The sequence below is a fragment of the Phalaenopsis equestris genome, unplaced genomic scaffold (genome assembly GCF_001263595.1).
Source record: "Phalaenopsis equestris unplaced genomic scaffold, ASM126359v1 Scaffold209432, whole genome shotgun sequence".
NCBI lineage: Eukaryota > Viridiplantae > Streptophyta > Magnoliopsida > Asparagales > Orchidaceae > Phalaenopsis > Phalaenopsis equestris.
The window spans coordinates 60,019-82,482 of NW_018228597.1; the positions used below are offsets into that span (position 1 = coordinate 60,019).

The 22,464-nt window shown below is 35.7% G+C and overlaps 1 protein-coding gene across 2 annotated transcripts in view; it reads left to right on the top strand.

Moving 5' to 3' along the window:
- Window positions 1–1,187: 1,187 nt before the first annotated feature.
- Window positions 1,188–22,464, top strand: part of LOC110036662 (nuclear pore complex protein NUP133) — a 52,631-nt gene continuing 31,354 nt past the window's right edge. Inside the window, exons 1-4 of one of the 2 annotated variants that reach the window (XM_020741159.1) lie at window positions 1,188–1,492; window positions 10,347–10,471; window positions 10,596–12,443; window positions 12,959–13,680. In XM_020741159.1, the coding sequence (XP_020596818.1) occupies window positions 1,281–1,492; window positions 10,347–10,471; window positions 10,596–12,443; window positions 12,959–13,680 (2,907 nt within the window). In that variant the 5' untranslated portion in view covers window positions 1,188–1,280. The remainder of the gene's footprint in view (window positions 1,493–10,346; window positions 10,472–10,595; window positions 12,444–12,958; window positions 13,681–22,464) is intronic. The other variant, XM_020741158.1, reaches the window with a different exon arrangement.

A 22,464-nucleotide genomic window follows, 5' to 3' on the forward strand; every position in this document is an offset into this window, starting at 1 on the left:
CACTCCATATTACCACTGTCATTGTTGTGAGTTTACTCTCCATGGCCTGCTCTTCTTGTTTGTGGCATGATTCACGCTTATCACACCTTTTGGAATATTGAATTCCGATTTCTTCGTGAATTGCACCCCCAATGAATAGAGTGTAAGAAAGGAGAGAGAGTGGAGTAAGACAGAGAGAATAGTGCACAATAATGAACTGTATTATGTTGTGTCTTATTTGTGAATTGATCTCCCTATTTATAGGGGAGAATACAATATGGTGATTTTACATTCCTTCCCCTACTTTAATGGTAGTTGTAGGTATTTCACTATTATTAACCTATCACTTGATCGCCTTCTGGCTCGTTCGACTGAGCTTGTTTAACATTGAATTGGTTGGACTGGCTTGGTTGGCTATGCTGCTCGATTGATCTTGATTGGTTTTGGATTAGTTGGTCCCCTTCAGTCTTTTAGGCGTTGCTTATAGACTCATCTAGTATGGCTATCGACCCTTGATCGTTGATGAGAAATCCTCTCATCGGGAGACCACTAGACTATCGAGTTGAGGGTGAATCACTGTAACTCGATATGTAGCTCACACCTTAATGAGAAGAACGCAAGAGATTACTATAAGACTCTTTATTGTAATATTAATACTTGATCTCTGATGAGGAGCCTCGGGAGCGCCTATGAGATGGTTGATGAACTTGAGAAACTAGATCATTACTTATGTCGGATCTGCTAGCCAGTAGTCTACTGTATTGGGTCGACTTTCTTGTAATGGTTGACTCTAATGCCTATTTGTCTCGTTTTTGTCTGATTGGTTAGGATTCATATCAATGAATCGCTTTTTGGTCCTCCTCATGGCTCGGTTGGCCATGACTTTGACTTAGACGGCCATATCAATCAATTGCTTTTTTGTCCTCCGCATGGCTCGGTTGGCCATGACTTTGACTTAGACGGCTTCATCTTATCAGAGAAGTGAGCCTTCTGGTCATCTTTATCTTTCGGTGGGCCTTCTTTTATCATACTCTTATCTGCTCGAACGTTAGATCTCCACAGAATGTGTGCCCACACATTTTTCAATGTACAATCAAAATTTGCTAAAATTTACTTGAATAAAATAAACCCTACTTAAACCCTACTAAAATATAATAAAAAAATACTGCTTCTGAAACATCTCAAAATCAAATCGAAGTAAAAACTTTCGGATTCTGCAGTCTACTTCCGTTTAATGCTAAAACCTAGTAACCTGGGGACTCCGAAGATTAGGGAAGTGGAAACCCTCGCCTCTACCATCCATGTTTTCCCCGGCGACAAGGAAATCTTCACTACTTCGGCAGAAAGATCGTAATCAATGGGGTCATGGAGCTTCGGCTCCACTCGTTTCATCTCCGTCGACGCCTCTTCCTTCAGAACAGGCGGGCGGCCCTTTTTTGAACACTTCAATCCCCAACCGTCCGATCACCGGCACGCCAGCTCCCTGGGTCACTCGTCCATCTGTGGCCGTGAGGTAGTCATGCTCGACCCCTAGTGAATCTCTTCAGCGTGGAGCCTTTTTCTTAGCGTCCACGATTCAGTTTTGCTAAGGATATTATGGACGATCTGTGTGATCCTAAGCTCTTTTTCTAACTATTGTTTATTCGTTGTTGGGCGATGTTTATGACATGTGATGGAGTCTGGTGTGAAATATGATATCCTAGAGTGTTATATTTATTGCATGTGACCAGTTTTGTATGTCATGCGATTGAAAATGATACACTATGCTTCAGTTTCTCGCATGAAAACAACCAAATACCACAATGGTGTGTCTAGTTTGTTTTGAAGTGATTAGAATCAAACTTCAACAAGAGCACTAAGAGCATCTCGAACAGAGGCACACAAAAAATGCCTCGAGCCTTAAGATTCTTTGTCATGAGTAAAATTTACCCTCATGCACCTCCAGGCTTTAGGCCTCGAGGCTTTTGGGATTGCACTTCAATAAGTTATGTAAAAACTATATATTATATTATATTATTAAAATAGATTTTATTATACTTATATCTATTATATCTAATAAAGCGTCTAAAAATGTCGAAAGATAATTTAAATATGATGAATAATATAGTTATATTATTAATTTATTATTTTATTTTAAATAATATTGAATCCAATGTTTACTAATATGGAGAGTAAGAAGAAAAATGTACAATTGAAAAATGATTTGGAGAATGGTTATAAGACATTATAAAAGAATGATAGGATTATTGAATATGACGACTCCTCTAAAGTGATGAAAATGAGGATGCGATCACTTTGAATCCTTATTTTTATGATATATTTGATTTTTAAGTGAGCGATTACCTCGAATCTTATTTTAAAATTTCATTTTATATTAAAATTTAAAGGTGAGATTTGTGGTTTATGCTTTTATAATGATGAACTAAATAATTTGTCAATAGCATATAAAATATTTATGAATTATTTTTAATTATGTTTTTTTTTTGAACCTTGTAACTTATCCACTAAGAAAAAATGCCCAGTTCCTAATTCAAGGTTTTTAAATCTTGATTGTAATTAAATTGAACTCACTTCTGGACTAAGTTCCAAGTGCTTGTTTGGTTGATAGTGAAAATAAGGGTGTTTCTATTTCTGGAACACATTTTCATATATGTGAAAAGCGAGTTTTATTTTAAAGTGCTTAGAAGTTATGAGAACCCTTTTGCATGTTTTACATTAACAACCTTGCTTTTTTTTCATTTAATGATAGTATAATGATATAATGTTAATTGCGTAGTGTGTTAGAATATTGATTTTATATATGATGATGATTATGTAATGTAAGTTGCTGCAAAGATGAAACTCATTGTACCTTAAACAAACATAAAAGTGGAGTTGTAAGTAGTAAATTTTCCATAACAAATAGAAATCAATGAACTCACCTCCAAAACAGCATTAACCGATTCTAAAAAATTGCAGTAATAATTATGGTTTCAAGGGTTTGTTTGGAGCACTTAAAAGTGAATAGTTGTACTAGGAGAAAAAGTGTACATGTGTCTCCATTTAGCGTGCCTAAATCCATAGAGATGTGTCAATAGCATGAGCACAAAGCTATAGAGAACATGCCAAAAGAAAGCCAAAATGAATGAAAGAGCAACAGGAGAACAAAGGCTAAACTACCGAAAATTACTATTTTAGAAGATTGGGGAAAGGGATCCAACAGAAAATATCAACGATTCAATTTTGGTACAAAATGAAGGTGTCCATTTTAGTAGACTAGATGCACATGAGAGTCATGTCATGTATGTAATAAGAATGATGTACAAAGATCTGGCTATAGCCATCACTTGGTAAACATATAAGTATATATTCAACATGCAATAATTCAATCGAATAACAATCAATCGACCATAATTTTTTTGTAAAGTTATTGGATATGATTGATGGTGTGATGACAGAGCAAATTTTCCTACTAGGTGAAACCCAAAAGAGGCTGCAAGGGCCTCAATTTTGTCTTTCAAAAACATTAAGGCCTTCATGCCTTAGAATGATTAGGAAAAAGCATAGAAGAAAAACAAAGAAAATGTGGTTAAGCTTTGTAATGCTTTTTTTATGTGATTTCATGAGGATTTGATTAGTCCATTGATCTATAGTATTTGAGGAAGGAGGAACATTAGCAAAGACTTGTTTTAATAAATAAAGAAAAGCAACAAGATTGACAGATCGAATTAGTGCTCCCACCAAGAGGCCAAGAAGTACCTACCATAATAGATAGGAATAGCCCGTTGACCCCAAAGGAGTTGGGCTTTGCAAGTTTATTCTTGATTTTGTACTTGTCCTTGAGAGTCACTTGGAAGTGTTGTGGAGGATTTCATCTTCTTCTGAGTTCTCCATTTCTCTTGATGTTTTATCTTTTATTATCGGATTTTGCATTATCTATTATAATTCAATGGGGCCCTACACTCCATGTTTCTCCTCTTTTGAGAATGGATCTCTCGAGGATTCTCAAGCTTAGAGCCCTTTGAACCTTCCATCTACAAGGAGTATCATTCTTTTGATGATTATTTCCCGGCGATTGTATTCCTCTTCACTAAGCGATAAAAGGATCCAAAGCACAGGTTGGTGCATGCTCAGTTAATTAAATTGGAGTATTTGTTGGAATCGGAGACAATGGAATTCCAAGAGGTCGCTCTGATAGCATGTTGCCTTGGGAAATTGTCTGTTATTGGAGATCAATTAGAAACAATGTATATTTATGCACTCAAACCATCTATTAGCTCTTACAATGTATATTTATCTACTCAATTACAAAATGAAGTTATCACCATCTTGCACTCAAACCATCCATTAGCTCTTGAATGTATATTATATGCTACCATGTTTCCTTGCAATGATATGCCAAGATTATCACTTAGTTTGGTGTCTCGTAAGTCATTTATTTTTTTGAGAGAAATATTAAATAATATAGATGCTACATTCATTTTCTCTCTTATTTTATTATCATTGGCAGATGATAAGATTATGAAAGACCTCCCACACATGACAAAGATAGCACTCTGGTTTTAATAACTTTAAATTAAAGAGATTAATCAATTTGAATAAAATGATGTGGAAATATATTATTTTGTTTTGGACATTATTATTTTGTTTAATTTTATATTATTTCAACTTTTTTTTGCTTTAAAACTTAGGAAAAAAGTTTTCATTACCTTTTGTTATCTATTAAAATGAAAATATCACATCTCTAGAAAAAATTGCTCAATAATTTTTACCCCCTATGAATGAAACTGTCCCATAATTTTATAGTATAAGGATCTTCCAATGAGAGCTTTGTAGAGGCACTGTTTAATTGAGTAGTATTTGTCAGCTTCCATTCAATTTTATCATGCACATCAACTTTATTTTAGGCCAACAGTTGAGTACGGGTGGTGAAGGGGGTATGTTCCACACGATCGCAATTAAATGTTCTACTTTGGTGCAAAAGTTGATTGATGTATCATGTGCTAGATGTGTACCATCCACTCTATCATAAATGTAATGCCCGTTCATCCAAGCATTTGAGAATAAGGCCCAATTGATGTGAGTATTGATTTAAACATAGATTATGTCCTTTGTTGTTTTTTTATGTTTAAGCAAATATTTAAAAAATATAGAATGATAAGAGCTTACTTTTAGCTCCAAATTTTGGTTTCTTAAGTATTATCACCGGATCCACTTGCTCTTATAGTAATCCGAAGTGAGGACGTTCCAAAGAAGTTACAATTTAGTTGTAGTATTTCAAATATTAATCTAACAACCTATATCCCCTTGCATTCTTCAGCATGTTGATATCTTTCTGACTAATATATATTGGTTTCTCTTTTTGTTTGCTCAAGAAAATAGTCAATATTGTTTCAATATGATTGTGAATGTTAAAAAGAAGTTTAAAGGAGTGATTCTAGAAAGTGTTGATGGCAAGGATAGTCTATCTGACAAACTCAAATTTGTTGATAAGTGAGAGAGGACTTTGTATTCGTTCAACGTGTATCATATCAATTTTTTTATGGGGTTTACAATTTCTCTTTATAAAATTACTAAAGAACAACAACTTCTCAAGCTATTTGAAGGCAAAAGCTATAAAATTTCTCAAGCTATAAAATTTCTCTTTACAGTTTCCCTTATAAGCAAAGGTCGACAACTAGCACTCTGGATAGATGCCCATAAGAGGCTCATTTGAGAGGTAGATGTTACTTTTTTTATACTTTTCCATCGAGACTACAGTCACATAGGAGTGGTTAAGAGCTTCAAATTGAGCTCTTACATTTTGCTCTCTGGCCTTAGTGTACCGGGGTAAGTGTGCATTCGAGACTACGAAAAAAGGATGAAGGAAAAAAAAATTATAAGGGAAACGCTAGTAAATAAGTTGCATGGAGATTTAATAGGTTCAATGCAGTTCACTTTTTGTCCATGGCATGTAGCATGCTACCATTTCAATTAGCCCATAGATAAGTAATGCATACAATGTATTTAGCACTCAAATAGTTTCTTTCACTAATAAATATTCTTTTATTTTAAAATAAGTCTTACCAATTACACAAGTGTAATATCTACGTAAATGACTACAACATATAGAAATCATTACCGAATCAACTAATAAAGGTTCTCCTAATAAAATGCTATTGTAGGCGGCGGTCCTAGGGCTTGCGGGAGACAGGAGGCTTCCTGTAGAGGGGAGCTTGCAGATCAGAACGAAACGACAACAAGCTATAACCGAAGCAGTAGGTGGCCACGAGAACGCTGACGACGGGAGGATTAAGCTGCGACAATGCCGACGATAGGAGGATTAAGCGGCGACATCATCCGGTGCAGCACTCAGTGGTCCTAGGGCGTGAGAGGGAGATGGGAACTTTTACAATCGAGCGAAAAAGATACACATTTAAATGTCTAATTTCTTTATTAGGCGAATGCCTCATCGAATCTGAGGTGAATCACATCTATTGCGCCTCTCAGCGATGCTTAGGTGTATGCCTTGATGCGGTTTTTTCCGTGATTGCACAGAGGTATGCCTCTAGTTGTGCAATGATATCATTTTAGAACAAAAGATAGTCGCAATTGTTAGAAACTATAGTTGTCGTTTAGGGAAGTTGCGGTTGTCATCATCTAGAGAAGCTGTGATTTTTCATTGATCTTGAAACCCGAGTCATCTATCATTCTAGAGTTACAGTCTCCACATTAGTTGTCAACATAAGTTGTTGTAGATCAATTGATGCAGAAGTTGCAATTCATTGCTGTTCAAAATAAATGGTCATGGAAGATTTAAAAGCTAATTAATACTCATTTTCCTTCCGTTTGTCCTTGACATTGCCTTGCATTGGTGCTCATGCATTCTTATTCAATTATTATTTATGCTTTTCCCCTTTTTTTAATGTTTCATGTATTTTCTAGATATAATTTATTACATTCTTATTAATATTTTTTTGGCTTGTTTGATTATCGTTGTTTTTGCTATTCAATTTGCAGAGTTTACATTTTGTTATAAACCTTATTGCTACATTTATTATCTAGAATAGAATAAATACTAAAATATCGAATTTACATCAAATTTCTAGAAATATCCCCGCATGAAAACATTTTCTTTGTTAAGGAAAATGATAATATTTGTGTGAAATGTATTTTATTCTAATTTCTGATGAAGGAATTTCTTGCCATAACTCACACATAGTTGCTACAGATGAAGGAATTTCTTGCCATAACTCACACATAGTTTGGGGTTATAAAATGGTGAAGTATCTGATAACAACTCTCTCAACACATGAAAGATAAAATTTATGACAATTTGTACAAGAAAACCTAAACATGATTATTTAAATGGCCAAGACTCTTTTTATATGATGTATTATGACCTTTTAATTATTGGCTCATCAGAGAGTTTTCATAAGTTATTGTCTCCCTTACATTATTAATTTATTGATAAATTATTAATAATTTTTTAAAATTTACCCTATTTTTAAAATAGTTAATGTTGTGTGCTATCTTCCATGTTAGCTTTATGCTATGGTGCGTTATTCGCTGTATACAATCACGTTGTCTTTATAGCCTCCAAGCTGAGTTCCACCATAAGGCTTCAATACTTGCATCACGGAATGCCTTAATCTACTGTTTACCTTTGTAGTAAGAGTGTCCATTGCTACTCTTGATGGATTATATGCATGTATACATACATACATTCATACATACATAAATAAATATATGTATGTATGTATGTATGTATGTATATTCCTCTCCGACGTCTTCGCACTCGATTCCTTTCGCATCCTCCGCTTCTTCTTCGGCTTTGAGATGAGGTTCGCCTCCCGTCTTCCTGTATCGCGAGCTTTCCTGGCTCAGGATTTCCAGGCTCTGCGGCCCCCCTTGGGCCCCGCCGGGCCCGTCTCGCAGGCACCGCTCGCGTGTTTTGCAGCTCCGTCTCGCAGGTACAACTCGCGATTTTTGCGGCTTTTCGGCGCTCGTCCAGTCTCATAGCGTCCTCTCTTTTTTAGCTTCGGCTATTTCGACGCGATTTTTTCCCTCGTTTATTAGAGCTGCTTTCTTCTCTGAACGCCACACCTTCTTTTGAGGATGACTTCAGACAAATCGTATGCAACTGCTCTTGCGGGTGTCCACAACTCAGACACACCAAAATCGTCATTTTTCCCTCCTTCATTTGAGTGGGCGGTGTACATCAGGAAACCTGGTAGGAAGAATGGGAAGTCTACCATCTTTTTTATAGAAGTTGAAGGTATTCAACTTGCTTCCTCCTGTCATCTAAATTTGGTTGAAAAATTTCTATATGGTCATCCAAAAATGGAGCTCATTCACAAAAAATTTGAAATTATGCACTTTGTTGGAGAATGAAAAATTGTACTATTAGATGGGAGACACATTCTTATTCAAATTTGTGATGAAAAAAATTACATGCGCTTATTTGCTAGAAGAATAATATGGATTGATAACAGAGTAATGAAGATTTTGAAATAGTCTGTAGATTTTGACCCAGAGACGGAACTGCCAATCATTCCAGTTTGGATTCGTCTCTCTAGTCTGAAATTTCATTATTTTTCTCAAAAAGTATTGTACTCTATTGTCTCAGCTTATGAGAAGCTACTCAAGACGGACATTCATACTTTTAATCTTTTCCGTCCTTCTGAAGCCAGAGTACTTTTTAAAAGAGACATCACTTTACCCGCTTCTGCGAAAATCTGATTGGACACACAACACCATGAATATTGGCAGAAGGTAGAGATTGAACATTTTCCCTCGTATTGTTCGAACTGTCGTATGTTTGGACACTCGACACTCGTTTTCAATGTCACCATCTACACCCCCAACTCAGACCAAAAAAACAAACTGTTCAAAGTAACCCTACACATGACCATTAACTTGGGTAAATTAATAGGAAGTGGGGATACATACAATTATCCACTTGATCAATTTCTTGGAGAAACCTTTCTCATCTTTGTTTCTTTTAGATGTAGGATCTATGAATATTATCAAAAGCCTTCGGCATATCCACTTTGATGCAGTTGGAATGCGACTTCTTTTTAGAATTGAAATAATGAACAAGTTCATGAGCAAGAAGAATGTTCTAACTAATCTCTCTGCCAGGATTGAATGCTAACTGTTTTTCTTTTTCAAAAGCTTGCCAATCATTGCTTTTATACAATTGGCAAGCCTGTTCGACATAAATTTATATAGACATGTAGTCAAAGAAATGGAATGTGTGAGTTGGGTTGCCATCTTTTTAGGAGTCAGCATCATTATCACTTGACATTCTTGATGTACCAAATAAATAATTAAAATCCTACACATTATGTGTATCTACAGCAAAGACCAACTCTTTATGGCCATTCGTTTTGAAGTTTCAAGTGAACCAAAACTTTTCATCCTTATTCAACACCTTGGGGGATATTAAGTTCATCACGTCAATGCCAGAAATGAGAGGTGGATAGGTTTTTTGAAAACGTCACAAGATGTTTATTTTTTTATTTTTTATTATTTTTATTTTTTGTGGAACTTGTCTTGAGAGAAGATCTTATGACATTTTGATTTCAATGATGGCTGCTGTTATTGTTTGATTTCAATGATAGCATTTCATATTGCCCGCTATTTTATAGTTTGATGAATAAATTTTGTTTTGTCATCTCCAAGCTTGAGCTAATTTTTAGCTTTCTCCCCTGGTGTGCAATTTATTAGCTTGTAAATACGAAAAAATCAAGTATATAAGAAAGAATCTTAAAGAATATTCGTTCGAAAATAAATGAACACATGGATGGGAAAATTGCTATTATGCATCATCTTAACGTACAACCTCCATAAGAGGGAAAGGATGTATATCTTTCCAGTTCACCTTATTTTCTTGACATAGCTTGCAATGTTTGATTCTTAAAAGTCTACCGTTTCCTTCGAAAATCCATCCATCTCCTTTCTTTGATTTATCATTTTATATATTAATTTTTAAAGTGTATGTATTGGATTGTTGGCAACATCTGTCTTGTCATATTGGATTTTAAGGCAACCTAAAATAGTTGGGAACTTTGAAAAAGGCTAATGATGATGATGATGCGTGAACTTGTATTTTATATTCTTCCTTTTATTGAATTTAACTTATCTGATTAGCTTTCCTATTTGATTAATATTTGTTATGTTGTGTGGATTCTAGAAGGACTCTGGAGCTTCTATGAGAACTATAATTGAGTGATATTTTTATTTTGATAAAAATCTCTAGCTAAAAGATCACATTTAATGTTTGCATAGGAAGAAATAGGTAAAAATGCTAATGAAATGCAACACTGACTAATTAAATAGAAAATTTATTTCAGCCGGTTTAGGTCAGATCTGAGAAATTGTAAAATCATTCATTTTGTCACCAGAATGCCGACTACGAAGAATTTTGAGAAGGGAACTGAGCTTGATCAAACAAAACCAGTTTATGTTGGGGACTTTCCTCGTCATCTTCGTGATGTACAGGAGGAACTGCTGCATGTGGCTGCTTCTGGTGGGTATTTTGTCAGTGTTGGGCTTTCGAATGACGTCAAGGAAAAACTGTTGATATTTATTTTTCTACTATATTCTTTTTCATCTATTGAGTTTTTTTTTTGTTTGCTTGTATATGTCCATAGGTGATAAGTTGTTCACAGGTGGCATGGATAAGGGAGCAGGACTTTGTTGGATAATATCCAGAAATAAGCTCTATATATGGAGCTATTTATCAGCTTCTCTTTCGAACAAATGTGTAATCCTTGAGATACCTTCCTCTGTTGTAGAAATAAGAGATGGAGACAAAAAGGCAATGCATTCTAATTATTGGATGGTTTGCATTGTTAGATGGGATGCTGTTTCTGCAAAGATTGACAAGGTGTTAGGACAGTGCGATTCTGCTGGTGTCATAATTTGCAATATGAAAACTCAAGTTGTTGTTTATTGGCCTGACATTTTCCTGGAAAGCAGAAACATGCCAGTTATTGGCCTTCCAACTCACCTGGAAGTCAGTGAAACCAATTTTCATGGTGAAGGTAGAAAGGGTGCCAACGGGCACCAAGAAATTTGTTTAGTGGGAAGCGTTCACTTGTCTGAGCACGATTATATTAACTCTATTATTGCTGCCCCAATTCCTTACAGCTCTAAAGAGTGCATTGCAATAGCTTGTCAATCTAATGGCAAGTTGTGGCATTTCCATTTTACTCAATCTGGAATTTTTAGGAAAAAGGTCCCTCATGACATATTTGGTGCTAGTTATGTTAGTTATTCTCAAACAAATAAAAGGTATGCAAGATCACTCATTTGGCATCTTCAGCCACATGCATGCTCAGAAAAACTTGGTTGTCAATTCTTTTTGTTGACAGACCGTGAAGTTCAGTATTGGAATGTCATGCTCACACCTGAGGTAAATGTAGTAAAACTATGGGCTAACGAGATTGTTGGTAATGATGGTGATCTGGGCATTAAGAAGGATCTGGCAGGGCAGAAACACATCTGGCTTTTGGACATGCAAGTGGATGAACGTGGTAAAGAAATTAGTATACTTGTAGCAACATTTTGCAAGGACCGGTTAGGTGGTTCGAGCTATACTCAATATTCTCTCCTGACAATGATATGCAAAGCTGGAAAGAACATTAACATAGAAAATCCTGGAGCAATGAGTGCGAGGGTATTGGAGAAGAAAGCACCTCTTCAGGTTATAATTCCTAAGGCAAGAGTGGAGGATGAAGAGTTCTTGTTTTCTATGAGGCTTCGTATTGGAGGCAAGCCTTCTGGGTCTGCAATGATATTATCAGGGGATGGTACTGCAACTGTGACCAATTATCTCAGAGGTTGCGTACGACTTTATCAGTTTGATTTACCATATGATGCTGGAAAGATTCTAGATGCTTCTGTTTTCCCTTCTGCAGACGATGATGAAGAAGGGGCATGGGTTGTGCTGACTGAAAAGGTAGGAGTGTGGGCTATACCTGAGAAGGCAGTTTTACTTGGCGGAGTTGAACCTCCTGAGCGGAGCCTATCACGAAAAGGGAGCTGCAATGAAGGAATCACACAAGAGGAAAATAGAATTCAGGCGTTTGGCGGGAATATGGCTCCTAGAAGAGCAAATTCTGAGGCATGGAATGGTGGGGACAGACCAAGATCAGCCATAACTGGCGTTGTGCAGAGAACTGCCCAAGATGAAGAAGCGGAAGTTTTACTTGGTCGGCTTTTTTGTGATTTCATGATATCCGGTGAAGTTGAAGGTGCTTTTGAGAAGCTTAATTTAAAAGGAGCATTTGAAAAAGAAGGAGAAACAAATGTTTTTACTCGCATGAGCAAATCTATTGTGGATACACTGGCCAAACATTGGACTACAACTAGAGGAGCTGAGCTTGTGGCATCAGCTATTGTGTCTTCCCTTTTATTAGATAAACAACAAAAACATCAAAAATACCTTCACTTTCTTGCTCTGTCCAGGTGTCATGATGAACTTTCTTTCAAGCAAAGTAAGAATCTGGTGCCATCTTTTTTAGTCTTTTTGCTTTGTGTGGAATTGTGTGATGGGTTTAGAACTTTAGGTTAACTCAGAAAAAAAATTATCATTACATAGTTTTCTACTACTCAAGGCACACGTGTTTATATATATAAAGAGAGACGGACTATATTTCCTTTTGAATAGATTTACACTTTGTTTAAATTTGCATATTTACACTATTTATCAACATATTTGAATGACTGATTTAAAGTTGCCAAAAGTAATTCTTGCATTCCCAAAGACTTTCAACAACTATAAATGTTAGCCATTCAAATATGTTGCTGGTGTGATAAAATGCGCAAATAAGATGGACTATCCTTCAAAAAGGATATCAAACTATTTTTGTGTTTGTGCATGCACATTGTGTGATTATTATCTTTTTAGAAGTATATGAGCTCATATTTTCAAACATTTTAAATAATATAATGTTTGAATGATTGTGATGGCGCATTTTTTTCTTTATATACTGTCAATTTCAATCTGCAGGGCATGCTTTGCTGTCCATCATGGAACATGGTGAAAAGCTTTCCAGTATAATCCAACTACGGGAGTTACAGAACGTAAATAGCCAAAATCACTTAAATAATGCAGATACTCCCTCTTCTTTCTCGGAGATTTGGCGGGGTGGTTCTCTATGGGACCTCATTCAATTAGTTGGAGATAAAACTCGTAGAAATACGGTAATGCTTATGGATAGAGATAATGCTGAAGTATTTTACAGCAAAGTTTCTGATATAGAAGAATTCTTTTGTTGTCTTTCTCATCACATTACTTATATCATTAGTGAAGATCAGCCATATAATATTCAAATGCAACGCGCTTATGAAGTTTCGAATGCATGTACAATTTTAATTCAGTCGGCCATGCAATATAGGATAGAAAACTATACCTGGTATCCCTCTCCTGAAGGATTGATACCTTGGAATTGCCAGCCAGTGGTCAGGTCAGGTTTATGGTGTATAGCATCTTCCATTATGAAACTGTTGAAACAATCATCTGTAATTGACATCTCAAGAAAATCAGATTTGTGGTCTCAGTTAGAGAAACTAACTGACATCCTACTGGAGGCATATACTGTTTCTATCACTTCAAGAGTTGAACGAGGCGAGGAGCATAGGGGTTTGATGCAAGAATACTTGAGGAGGAGGGATGAACTACTTGATTCTTTATTGGAACTAACCAAACGATTTGCTGATGCAAACTACCAGGTGAGTGCTTAGATTCTAAAAATAAATAACTGTGAATAAATGTTCAGGACAAAATTTGTGATTCTTAATTATTTTAAGATTTTTTAATTAAGGTTCTCAATTACATTTTCATTTGCTTTGGTGTTTGATATATTATGGGCACCTCCATAAACTGCAATTGATAGAGTAATCAGAAGGCATTGGCTAGTTATCTGGAAATTATTTTTCTCTGAAAAAAATACTCATTAAAACTTGATATTGTAAATAAGTTGCTCGTTATAGGTTTTTTTTTCCAAATTTTATGCAATCTTGCGTTTACCTTTTTTCAGTTTCTGAAGACGAAAAAAAAAAAAAAAAAAACCTGGAAGATTCTAAAACCAATAGTCTCGGTATAAGAATAGACCTTCACGAGTTCATTTTTTGACTGCTTGTAATTGAAGTTTTTATAATGTTTTCTCTAATAACTGTCAATGATTGTTCTCAAAATAATCAGAACTGATCATGGTAACTTGAATCTAACTTTTCTAAATAATTAAATTTGGCTTGCTCTACTTGGTATGTTTGTTTTTATTTTATTTTTTGTCATGAAAATGTTGTACTTTACCCAATTGTTGCTTTCTTGGCTTAACCAACTAATGCATATGGATCATCGTTGCCTGATTGCCATAGACTACCAACCTCCCAAAGTTCATTGTTATATCTTCTCTCTTATTTTCTTTCATCTCTAGGCTCTATTGGATGGGAAGCTCTACATGGTCTTTTTTTATAGTAGGCACAATATGTCAGTAATGATGGCTGGTTTTTGGAGGATAATGGACGCCTGGGGCAATGTTTTTACGGTGCTAAGCTCATGGTCATTTTCAATGAATCCCTTTTGCCTCAATGAACATAAGCATAGCAAAATTTTAGTTGATAAACTAAAACATTCATGACTTGTGTTTCATATATGCATATATTATGTACATACATTTGTAATTTAATTAGCAAAACAAAAACAATATCTTGTAATAAGTTTTTACAAATATGATGATATATTCAATAAAAGTGATTTATAGCCATCCAAAATTTTAAAAAAAATCAAAGATATAAATAATGAAGTAATGAAAGAGTACTTTAGAAAATTTAACAATACTTGGGAGATTAGGTGACTGACTAGTGTTTAATAGCAGTGGCAATGTGAAGCAAGGGGAAGTATGAAGATGAGATCTTAAAAAGCATTCTCAGGAAGAAGCTTGCTAACGAGCAGTTTTTAGCTCGAATAACTAGAACCAATGAAAAAGCTTATAAGAAAATAGTGAGTAAAGTGTAAAGAGAACCACCAAGTAGTTATCAATTATGGTGGGATAGTCCGTAAAACCATTGAGCGATGACTCAATGACTAGAGATATAGTAAGAAGTAAATATTCATGACTAGTTTTTATGGAAGATGTTGAATGTAACTATAAAATTTAAATTAGGATTATTTTTACTCGAAGCCAAACACACCATGCTATAACATGCCACAGTGACGCGGTGTGACGCTCGCACCTCGCTACGAGTTGGCACATCACATGGAATCAATGCATAGGTCCAATGCATCACTTCACTTCATTGATAAGGCCAATGTATCACTTCACTACACTGATATATCATTCTTTGAAGCATGCTTTTAATAATATCTGATGGGGATTGTCTAAATGAAAGGATGCATGCATTGACGCGGGGCTCGTTAGGAAAGAGCTGAACCTGTGGGAAAGTTGCTGAACTGTTTCAGCATTGGTCTGCAGGGTCCAGCCGGCCCTAGGGTGGACTAGGGTGCAGCCCAAGGGAGGGGCCTTCTCCCCCTTGTCATCTACTAATATAAATATCTTCTTTTTGCTGATAAGGGTTAGTTTTTGCTGAGTTTTCTGTCAGCACAGCTGCCGGCATCCCTATTTTCCCTTTTAGGGTTGTATCCAAGGACTAGTGGTGCTCCGACTATAACTATATTCTGCTCCGAGGTGGTAGTTATCTCTTTGTGCTTTCCTCCCCTTTCTCTTCCGATCTCTTTTGCCTTCCATCCGCGACCCCCCCGTGCCGCTTCCGCCTTTCTACACTGTTCCTGTGCAGGTTGCCATCCCTATTACACTGCCCAAGTGCTTCCGCCACTCATCCTGCTTGCTTCCCTGCGCCGCCTCACTTCTCCCGCCCTACCTGCTCACAGCCAACCTCCCTCACCTTGCCGGTGCCGCCGTCACCATTCATGCATCATTCCAGCCTGCTGCCACCTTTCCCAAACCACCTCGCTGCCATGCCATGGCTGTCCTGCTTTTTCCCTAGCAGGATATTTGTGTTTGTTGCGTTTTCTTTCTTGTTTTGAGTCCTGATTGTCACCCCTATTGCTTTTTGGATAATAAGATTTGTTTTTTTATCTGATTTTTGGATAATTTGGGTATCATGCGTGGTTACTTTCTTCCTTTTTTTTCCATACTAAGGTTATTACAAGGTTCTTTCGAGTAATTCATAGGATGTTGTTTAAGCTTTAAAGGCAATAAAGTTGTTCAGGCCAACCCTTTTCGTAGGTGTTGTTTGTGCCTCCATTGATCAGATGAGATGCTTCTATTGGCTGAGGACTGAGGGTTGGCACTTCTTATGGTGTCAGGAAATGCCAACTGAGTTGACCCCTGATAGATGAAACATCATTTGGGCTTGAGCATACGAAAATGGAGCCCATCAGATCAAACTTCGACAATTTTAACATAGATTTATTTGGTCTATTTTAGTATTTGTCAGTCATATTCGGGATTGTTTATGCCATTCAATTGTTTATTTATTTGTTGTTTTTTAAATTCATGTAAAAAGGCTTCAAGAGAAGCTTTGGCTTTTTATAGAAATTAAGCGTTATAAATAGTCATTGAGGGTAATTTTGAAGAAAAGTTACAAAATGAATTCAGCTTTCCATGCCCTTTGCAAGTTTCTACCTGGACTCCTCTGTGCCTATTGTGGTTTCATGTGATGTGCCCCTCATTTTGGAGCCATGTGATGCAGCTGGTTTTACCCTTTTTCCATGTAAAACTTCTCTTCTCAGCGACACCTGGATGTTTTCTCAGTAATTCCATCATGTTCCTGATTAGTCAACCCCTTGAGCCTATGATCTGATGCAGGAAATGCTTACGAAATGCATCCTTGTGGCGGGAAATAATAGGACACAGGACCCCATGTTTCCTGCAATCCATGATAGTTTCCTGCATAAGCAGGAACCGAGCAGGTTTTCCGCACTTTTCCTCATTGGCGGAAATTCTTCTGCATGCAACAACAAGAACCAAGTGGGATTTTTGTACTTCTCATCGTAGGCAAGAATTCTTCCACATGTAATGCCACCAACTTCCAATTTAGCCTTTCTATTTTTGTTTCCTTTTTTATTTATTTTCTATTTCTCTAGTTTCTAATTAGGTATTCTATATTAGAAGACTTTTATATTTGTGTATTGGGCTGTTTGGATTTTCAGTTTTCTAATTTTATGAATTGAGAGACGTTTCTCTGCTTTTCTGCTCTCTGGAATGCTGTAGCCTGTTTCTATTGTAAGTGGTGTATCTATAGCTTGCTCCGGAATAGGTGGTGGAACCTTCTCACCATCCGCATTTCACCAATTTGTCATTTGCTCTGTTTTCAGCCGAGCAGCCATCTGACTCGCCTCCCCCTGCTGTCTACAGCAGGAAACCAACGTTTTCCTGCATTTGGTTTGCCTTCCAGCACCCGATCATACCAATTTTCAGCCGCCATGGATTCTCCCACTCGATACTGATCCTACAACTTCCTTAACATCTTTTGGTGCTCATCTCTTAGGAACCCTAAAACAGTTTCAAGATCTCTTGATGATTCTCTACTCAACACTCTTCGAAAACATTCGCCATCATTTTAGTCTAAAAGCATGGTTGATACTTTTTGAAGGCACTTTTCTCTTCACTATGATCCCACATTTTGTGACTTATATGCTTTTATTTCTTTACATAGTTCCTATTCATGGCTCGCTGCTTTCCTGTTTTCCAAATTTCCGTAGTTTCTACACGTAATAGTTCTTAAACATTTTAACTTAATTAGTCTTCTGGGGGTTTTCAACCAAAGTCTTATTGGATGTCTCATTAAATTTAAACTAAATAAAATTCTAACTTAAACCCAAACCTTGGACCCAGAGGTAAAAGCAAATTAATTTAGCCCAAAATTCATTAAACTGATGCTTTCTCTAAACCAGTCAAAGAGGGATTGAAATTTGATGAATTGTGTTTGCTGTGAACAATTCTCTGCAGTTCCATTGCACTTCTTCCATGGTTCCTGTTACCTGAATCGAAGCAACAAATTTGAGAACTTCTTTCATCTTCTATCACCTGAGAAACATTGCTGATCCATGTAGAGGTGAACGCTTATCCTAAGCACTTATGGAAGTCTGGTTTTCAATTCTGCAATGTTGTGAGTTGCAATTGCACTTATACAGCTTAGGATTTTTTTTTCTTTTTCTAATTGACAAAGATTGTGTTAGTGTTAGCATTTGCTTTAGAAAAATTTGGTAAAAGCCTTAAATTTGAGAGCAAAAATTAGTGATACTCAAATAGTTCGGATGCAAATGGACTAGAACCTTTACAAAATTATATTTGAAAGACAAAACCCTATAAACGACCACTTGCCAACTAAAGAAAAAATAAAAGTGAAATAGAAGAACTTGTAGAAGATAAAACAACAAAAACGTTTTTCTTCCCCTTGGATTCCTGCAAGCAGGTTAAATTTTTTGCGCCAAAAATTGGATGGCTGATGTTTCTGATTAATAATTTCTTACACTCTGGCTTCTGGAACATTGTTCCTGCTTTCTTTCATGTGTTCCATCCTAAGAATTACTATAGGGGAAAAGTACAGTGTTTGCTATACCTTGCCTAATCAATTTCCAACATTACTGGCCCCCTGCTGTGGCTTCAAAGCTAGTGCAATCTATTGCCTTCGTTTTTTTAAGGTGTCTATCCAACGTCCAGGTTTGCCGGAAATTCCAGCTAACAAGAAACTTGTCCAACATGGGATAGGAAAATAGTAGATTAGTGTTCAAAAGAAACGATAAATAGAAGATAAAGAGGATAACAGAGAACCTGGTTAGAGGCTTTTCCTGGATCAAGAAGCTGATTATCTTGAAGCTGGAAGGTTTTTGAGAACTATTCCAGTGCAAAACTTTCATAGTGGCCTTATTCTAAGAGAACATCTATGGATGGAGATTTTTGCATTGCTCTCCGGAACAGTGATTTAAAGATTATTGAATTAATTTTAAAACCTTCTTTAATGCAATCCTTCATAGGCATCAAAATGATCTTCATGTTCTTGCATTCTTGGGTATTAGGCATTCTTATAACCATCATAGATAGTATGTTTATTATATTGTCATGGTTGTCATAAAAGTAAGTGGCAAGCATCCATGGGAACCACATTTCACATGCATCTTCTTGTAATTTCTTCCCTATTGAAAATTGAACAGAACATTATTTTGTGACTTCTTTCATCTATAAGAGGTATAGGGTGTGATTGAAGAGGTAGATTTAGCTTTTTAACCATATGATTTGTTTCGATGTTTTCACAACTTCTTTTTGATACCGGACTATCGACCTTAACCAAAGAAGAATGAGAATAAATATTGTTGCTGAATTTAAATGGGAAATTAAAACCATACAAATTGAACTTGGGAATAGCAACAAGCACAACACACAACAAACACAACACACAGCAAGCACAACACACAATTATAGTGGTTTTGAGATCTGTGATGGTGGCGGCGGTTAGGGCTTGGAAGGGTGGCGATAAGCCCGGGGAAGTGGTTCACGGTGGCCAGGATGGCGGATGTGTGGTAGAGAAGTTGCTTTGAACTATTGGATGACATCCAAGGTGGCGGTTCGGAAGGCTAGAATAACAGTCAATGTGGCAGAGATCTGTTTTGGCGTATGGAATAGCAAGTAGGCGACAAGGAAGGTAGCTATGAGGTGGTTTGAATAGTAGCCAATGGGTAGGGGTTGGTTTTGAAGGTTGGACTATATAAAAACAACCAACGAGGAATGCTTCTGGACGGTTGCTGAGGGAAGGTTATGGAGGAAGGGAAAGTCGATGATGGTCGGCACCTCAGAATGAGATACAGTTGGAGTACCACTCGCCCTTGGATATGGCCCTAGAATAGAAAACTGGAGATGTCGATGACTACCCCGATAGAAAACACAACAAAAATTAAATCTAAAACATAAGGAAAGCAAATATATAATAATAGAATGACTAGAAGTGGTCCAAGACGATTGACCGACTCCACAACAACAAAAATACCTGAATCAGTTTGATCCTAGCACGATATCAGGATCCCGCTTTCTGTCGCGAGAAATCTCACGCAGAATAAGTTGTGTCACTTTCATCTATAATCATGTACACACTTTATCATGCATTGTTCATCTAGTATTGTGCAATTAGGTATTGATTTATTTTTCGTTCGTGAGGGTAAGATATTATGTCGACACCAATCATAATTGGGATATAATATATAAGTTTAAAATTATGCAATTAGGTATTGATTTATTTTTCGTTCGTGAGGCGAAGCATAAGTCTTTAGGCGTTTGCCTTATAGTTTGAGAATTATGTAGAGTCAAAACAAATGTAGCAATTAATATATTAGCATTATAATCTATAGATTTATTAAAAGAGATATAATAATGTCTTAACATAGTAAGAAGTGATAAATTGTGCATATCTCAAATAACAACTTGCGTAACATGCAAATTATTTAGTAATAAGTTGCACAAAATAAAAATATAATACATACATCAGTTGATCAAACTAACATAAAACATTAAATAAAAGTAGCATAAGATGACAAAGTAAAGCAAGACATAAGATAAATTTAGCATAATAAATTTCTCACTCTTATTGTCCAACATAATAACATTCATAGATCTAAATAAGATTATAATAAATAATCAAAGATGACTCTTACACTTTCGCCACTTAGAGAGTCCTCATTGGATTCATCATCATAATAAATTGTTTTCTCTCCTATCTCTTCTTTAGTTCAGTCGAAGTTCTTCAGTTATTACTTTTCTTTAATCAAAGTCAAAACCGTAAAAATTAGGGCTGGTAGCATCTCTATTTACTCATTCAAGTGGCAAAAGTTGAATAGAATTCGTCATAATCCACAAATCGAATCCACTAAATCAAATAGAATGTTTGTGTTGATGTTATCTTAAATCGACAAATAGAACCATATAATCAAAAGCCCTCCGCTTTGAAGTGCGCATGACTCAAGCTGGTGGGAACACTTTTCGGCCAAATTGTGAACTTTGCACATAACTTTCACACGACTATGAGACAAGGCCGACTACTAGTGCTATGTGCTTTGAAATGTACTTTTTGATATAGTTGGCAAAAATATTTCTATAAATAATATTATCTCTTAAAATAAAATTATCATCTCATACAATATCAAATATGAATGATTTTTCTAGGGGGGTTCATAGAACCTGCTAAATACTTGGGATATGACTAATGATGATGATGGATTTAATAAAATTAAAATTTTATGGAGCATTAGATTTTATGGGCATATTATTTTCTTATAATAGAATTAAAATTTCCAAGGATTCTGGTTTTTTAGACTTTTCACCATCTTTTTGAGCATTTGATAGTTAAAATTATTTGTATAATTGTTCCCTCAAAGTCATAATACCTAATAATTTATTCTGTCCTCAATTTGGACAAAAAAAATAAAATGTGTAAGATATATTTTTTTTCCATGTTAGTTGAAAAGTAAAAGTATTTCACATTCTAAACAATGTTTGTTGTGACTAGCAGTCATGCACTTGAATGAATTATTCAATTTAGGCTTTGTTTAGGTTTAATTTCCTTAACTGAGATAAGAGGGAGGGGGGGGGGAGTAATTATTAACATTTTAAATTAGCTCAAAATTTGTAATTTGTTATTTAGTTTTATCTTCGTTGGGTTCATAAAACCAAGCCACATGGATGCTCTTTGAAAATTTGGATGAATAAGGTTCGATTATTTTCAAGTTGGTTTGACTTGAAGCTGGTAGCTCCCTTGTCATGATGAAGTGTGGCTATTTGTTTGATTGACTATAACACACAACCCGCTTCCTACAACTTAACACCTGATGGACAAGCGAGTAATGTTTACCAAGTTGATAATACCCTTTTAAAAGGGTAAGGTTTGGCTTAAGTTTTTCAAATGCAAAATAATTCACAAGAGGTTTTTTCTTGCTTCAATGAACAACGCAAAGTTAAGCAATGTTTATGTTGACTAAAGCGCACATGCCGTATAAATTTACTTCATATAAAATGTCTATAACCATTTATGATTATGCATATGATTATTTTGAATAAATATTGGTATATGTAAGATTAATAAATAAATATGGGTATTTAAATAATTAAGCTTTAAATATTACAATTAAAATTAAAATAAATGTACCGCATACCTGTTTTAATGAACACATATGACTCAATATGTGAATTCTATTAATTCCCACTACGCGCAAAAGTGATTTAACCATAAAATTTTGATAGATTAGTTTAAACCATAAGAATTGAAAGGCAAACTTAAAGATTTTAAGTCGGAACGAACTTAATAAAAGAATAAGCTGCAGGCAATCATAATAATAAAAGAATTAATTTTAAAATCTTTATCATACTCTCTTTTATATATGTATTCTTCATCTTTCTTCGGTAGAATTTCCTCATCTTTTTGTCCTTCTCAAAAGTTGATGCATTATTGTCCTCTCTCTTTTAATGAAAACTGCATCATTTATAGGTAGCTTTTCTTTTCACT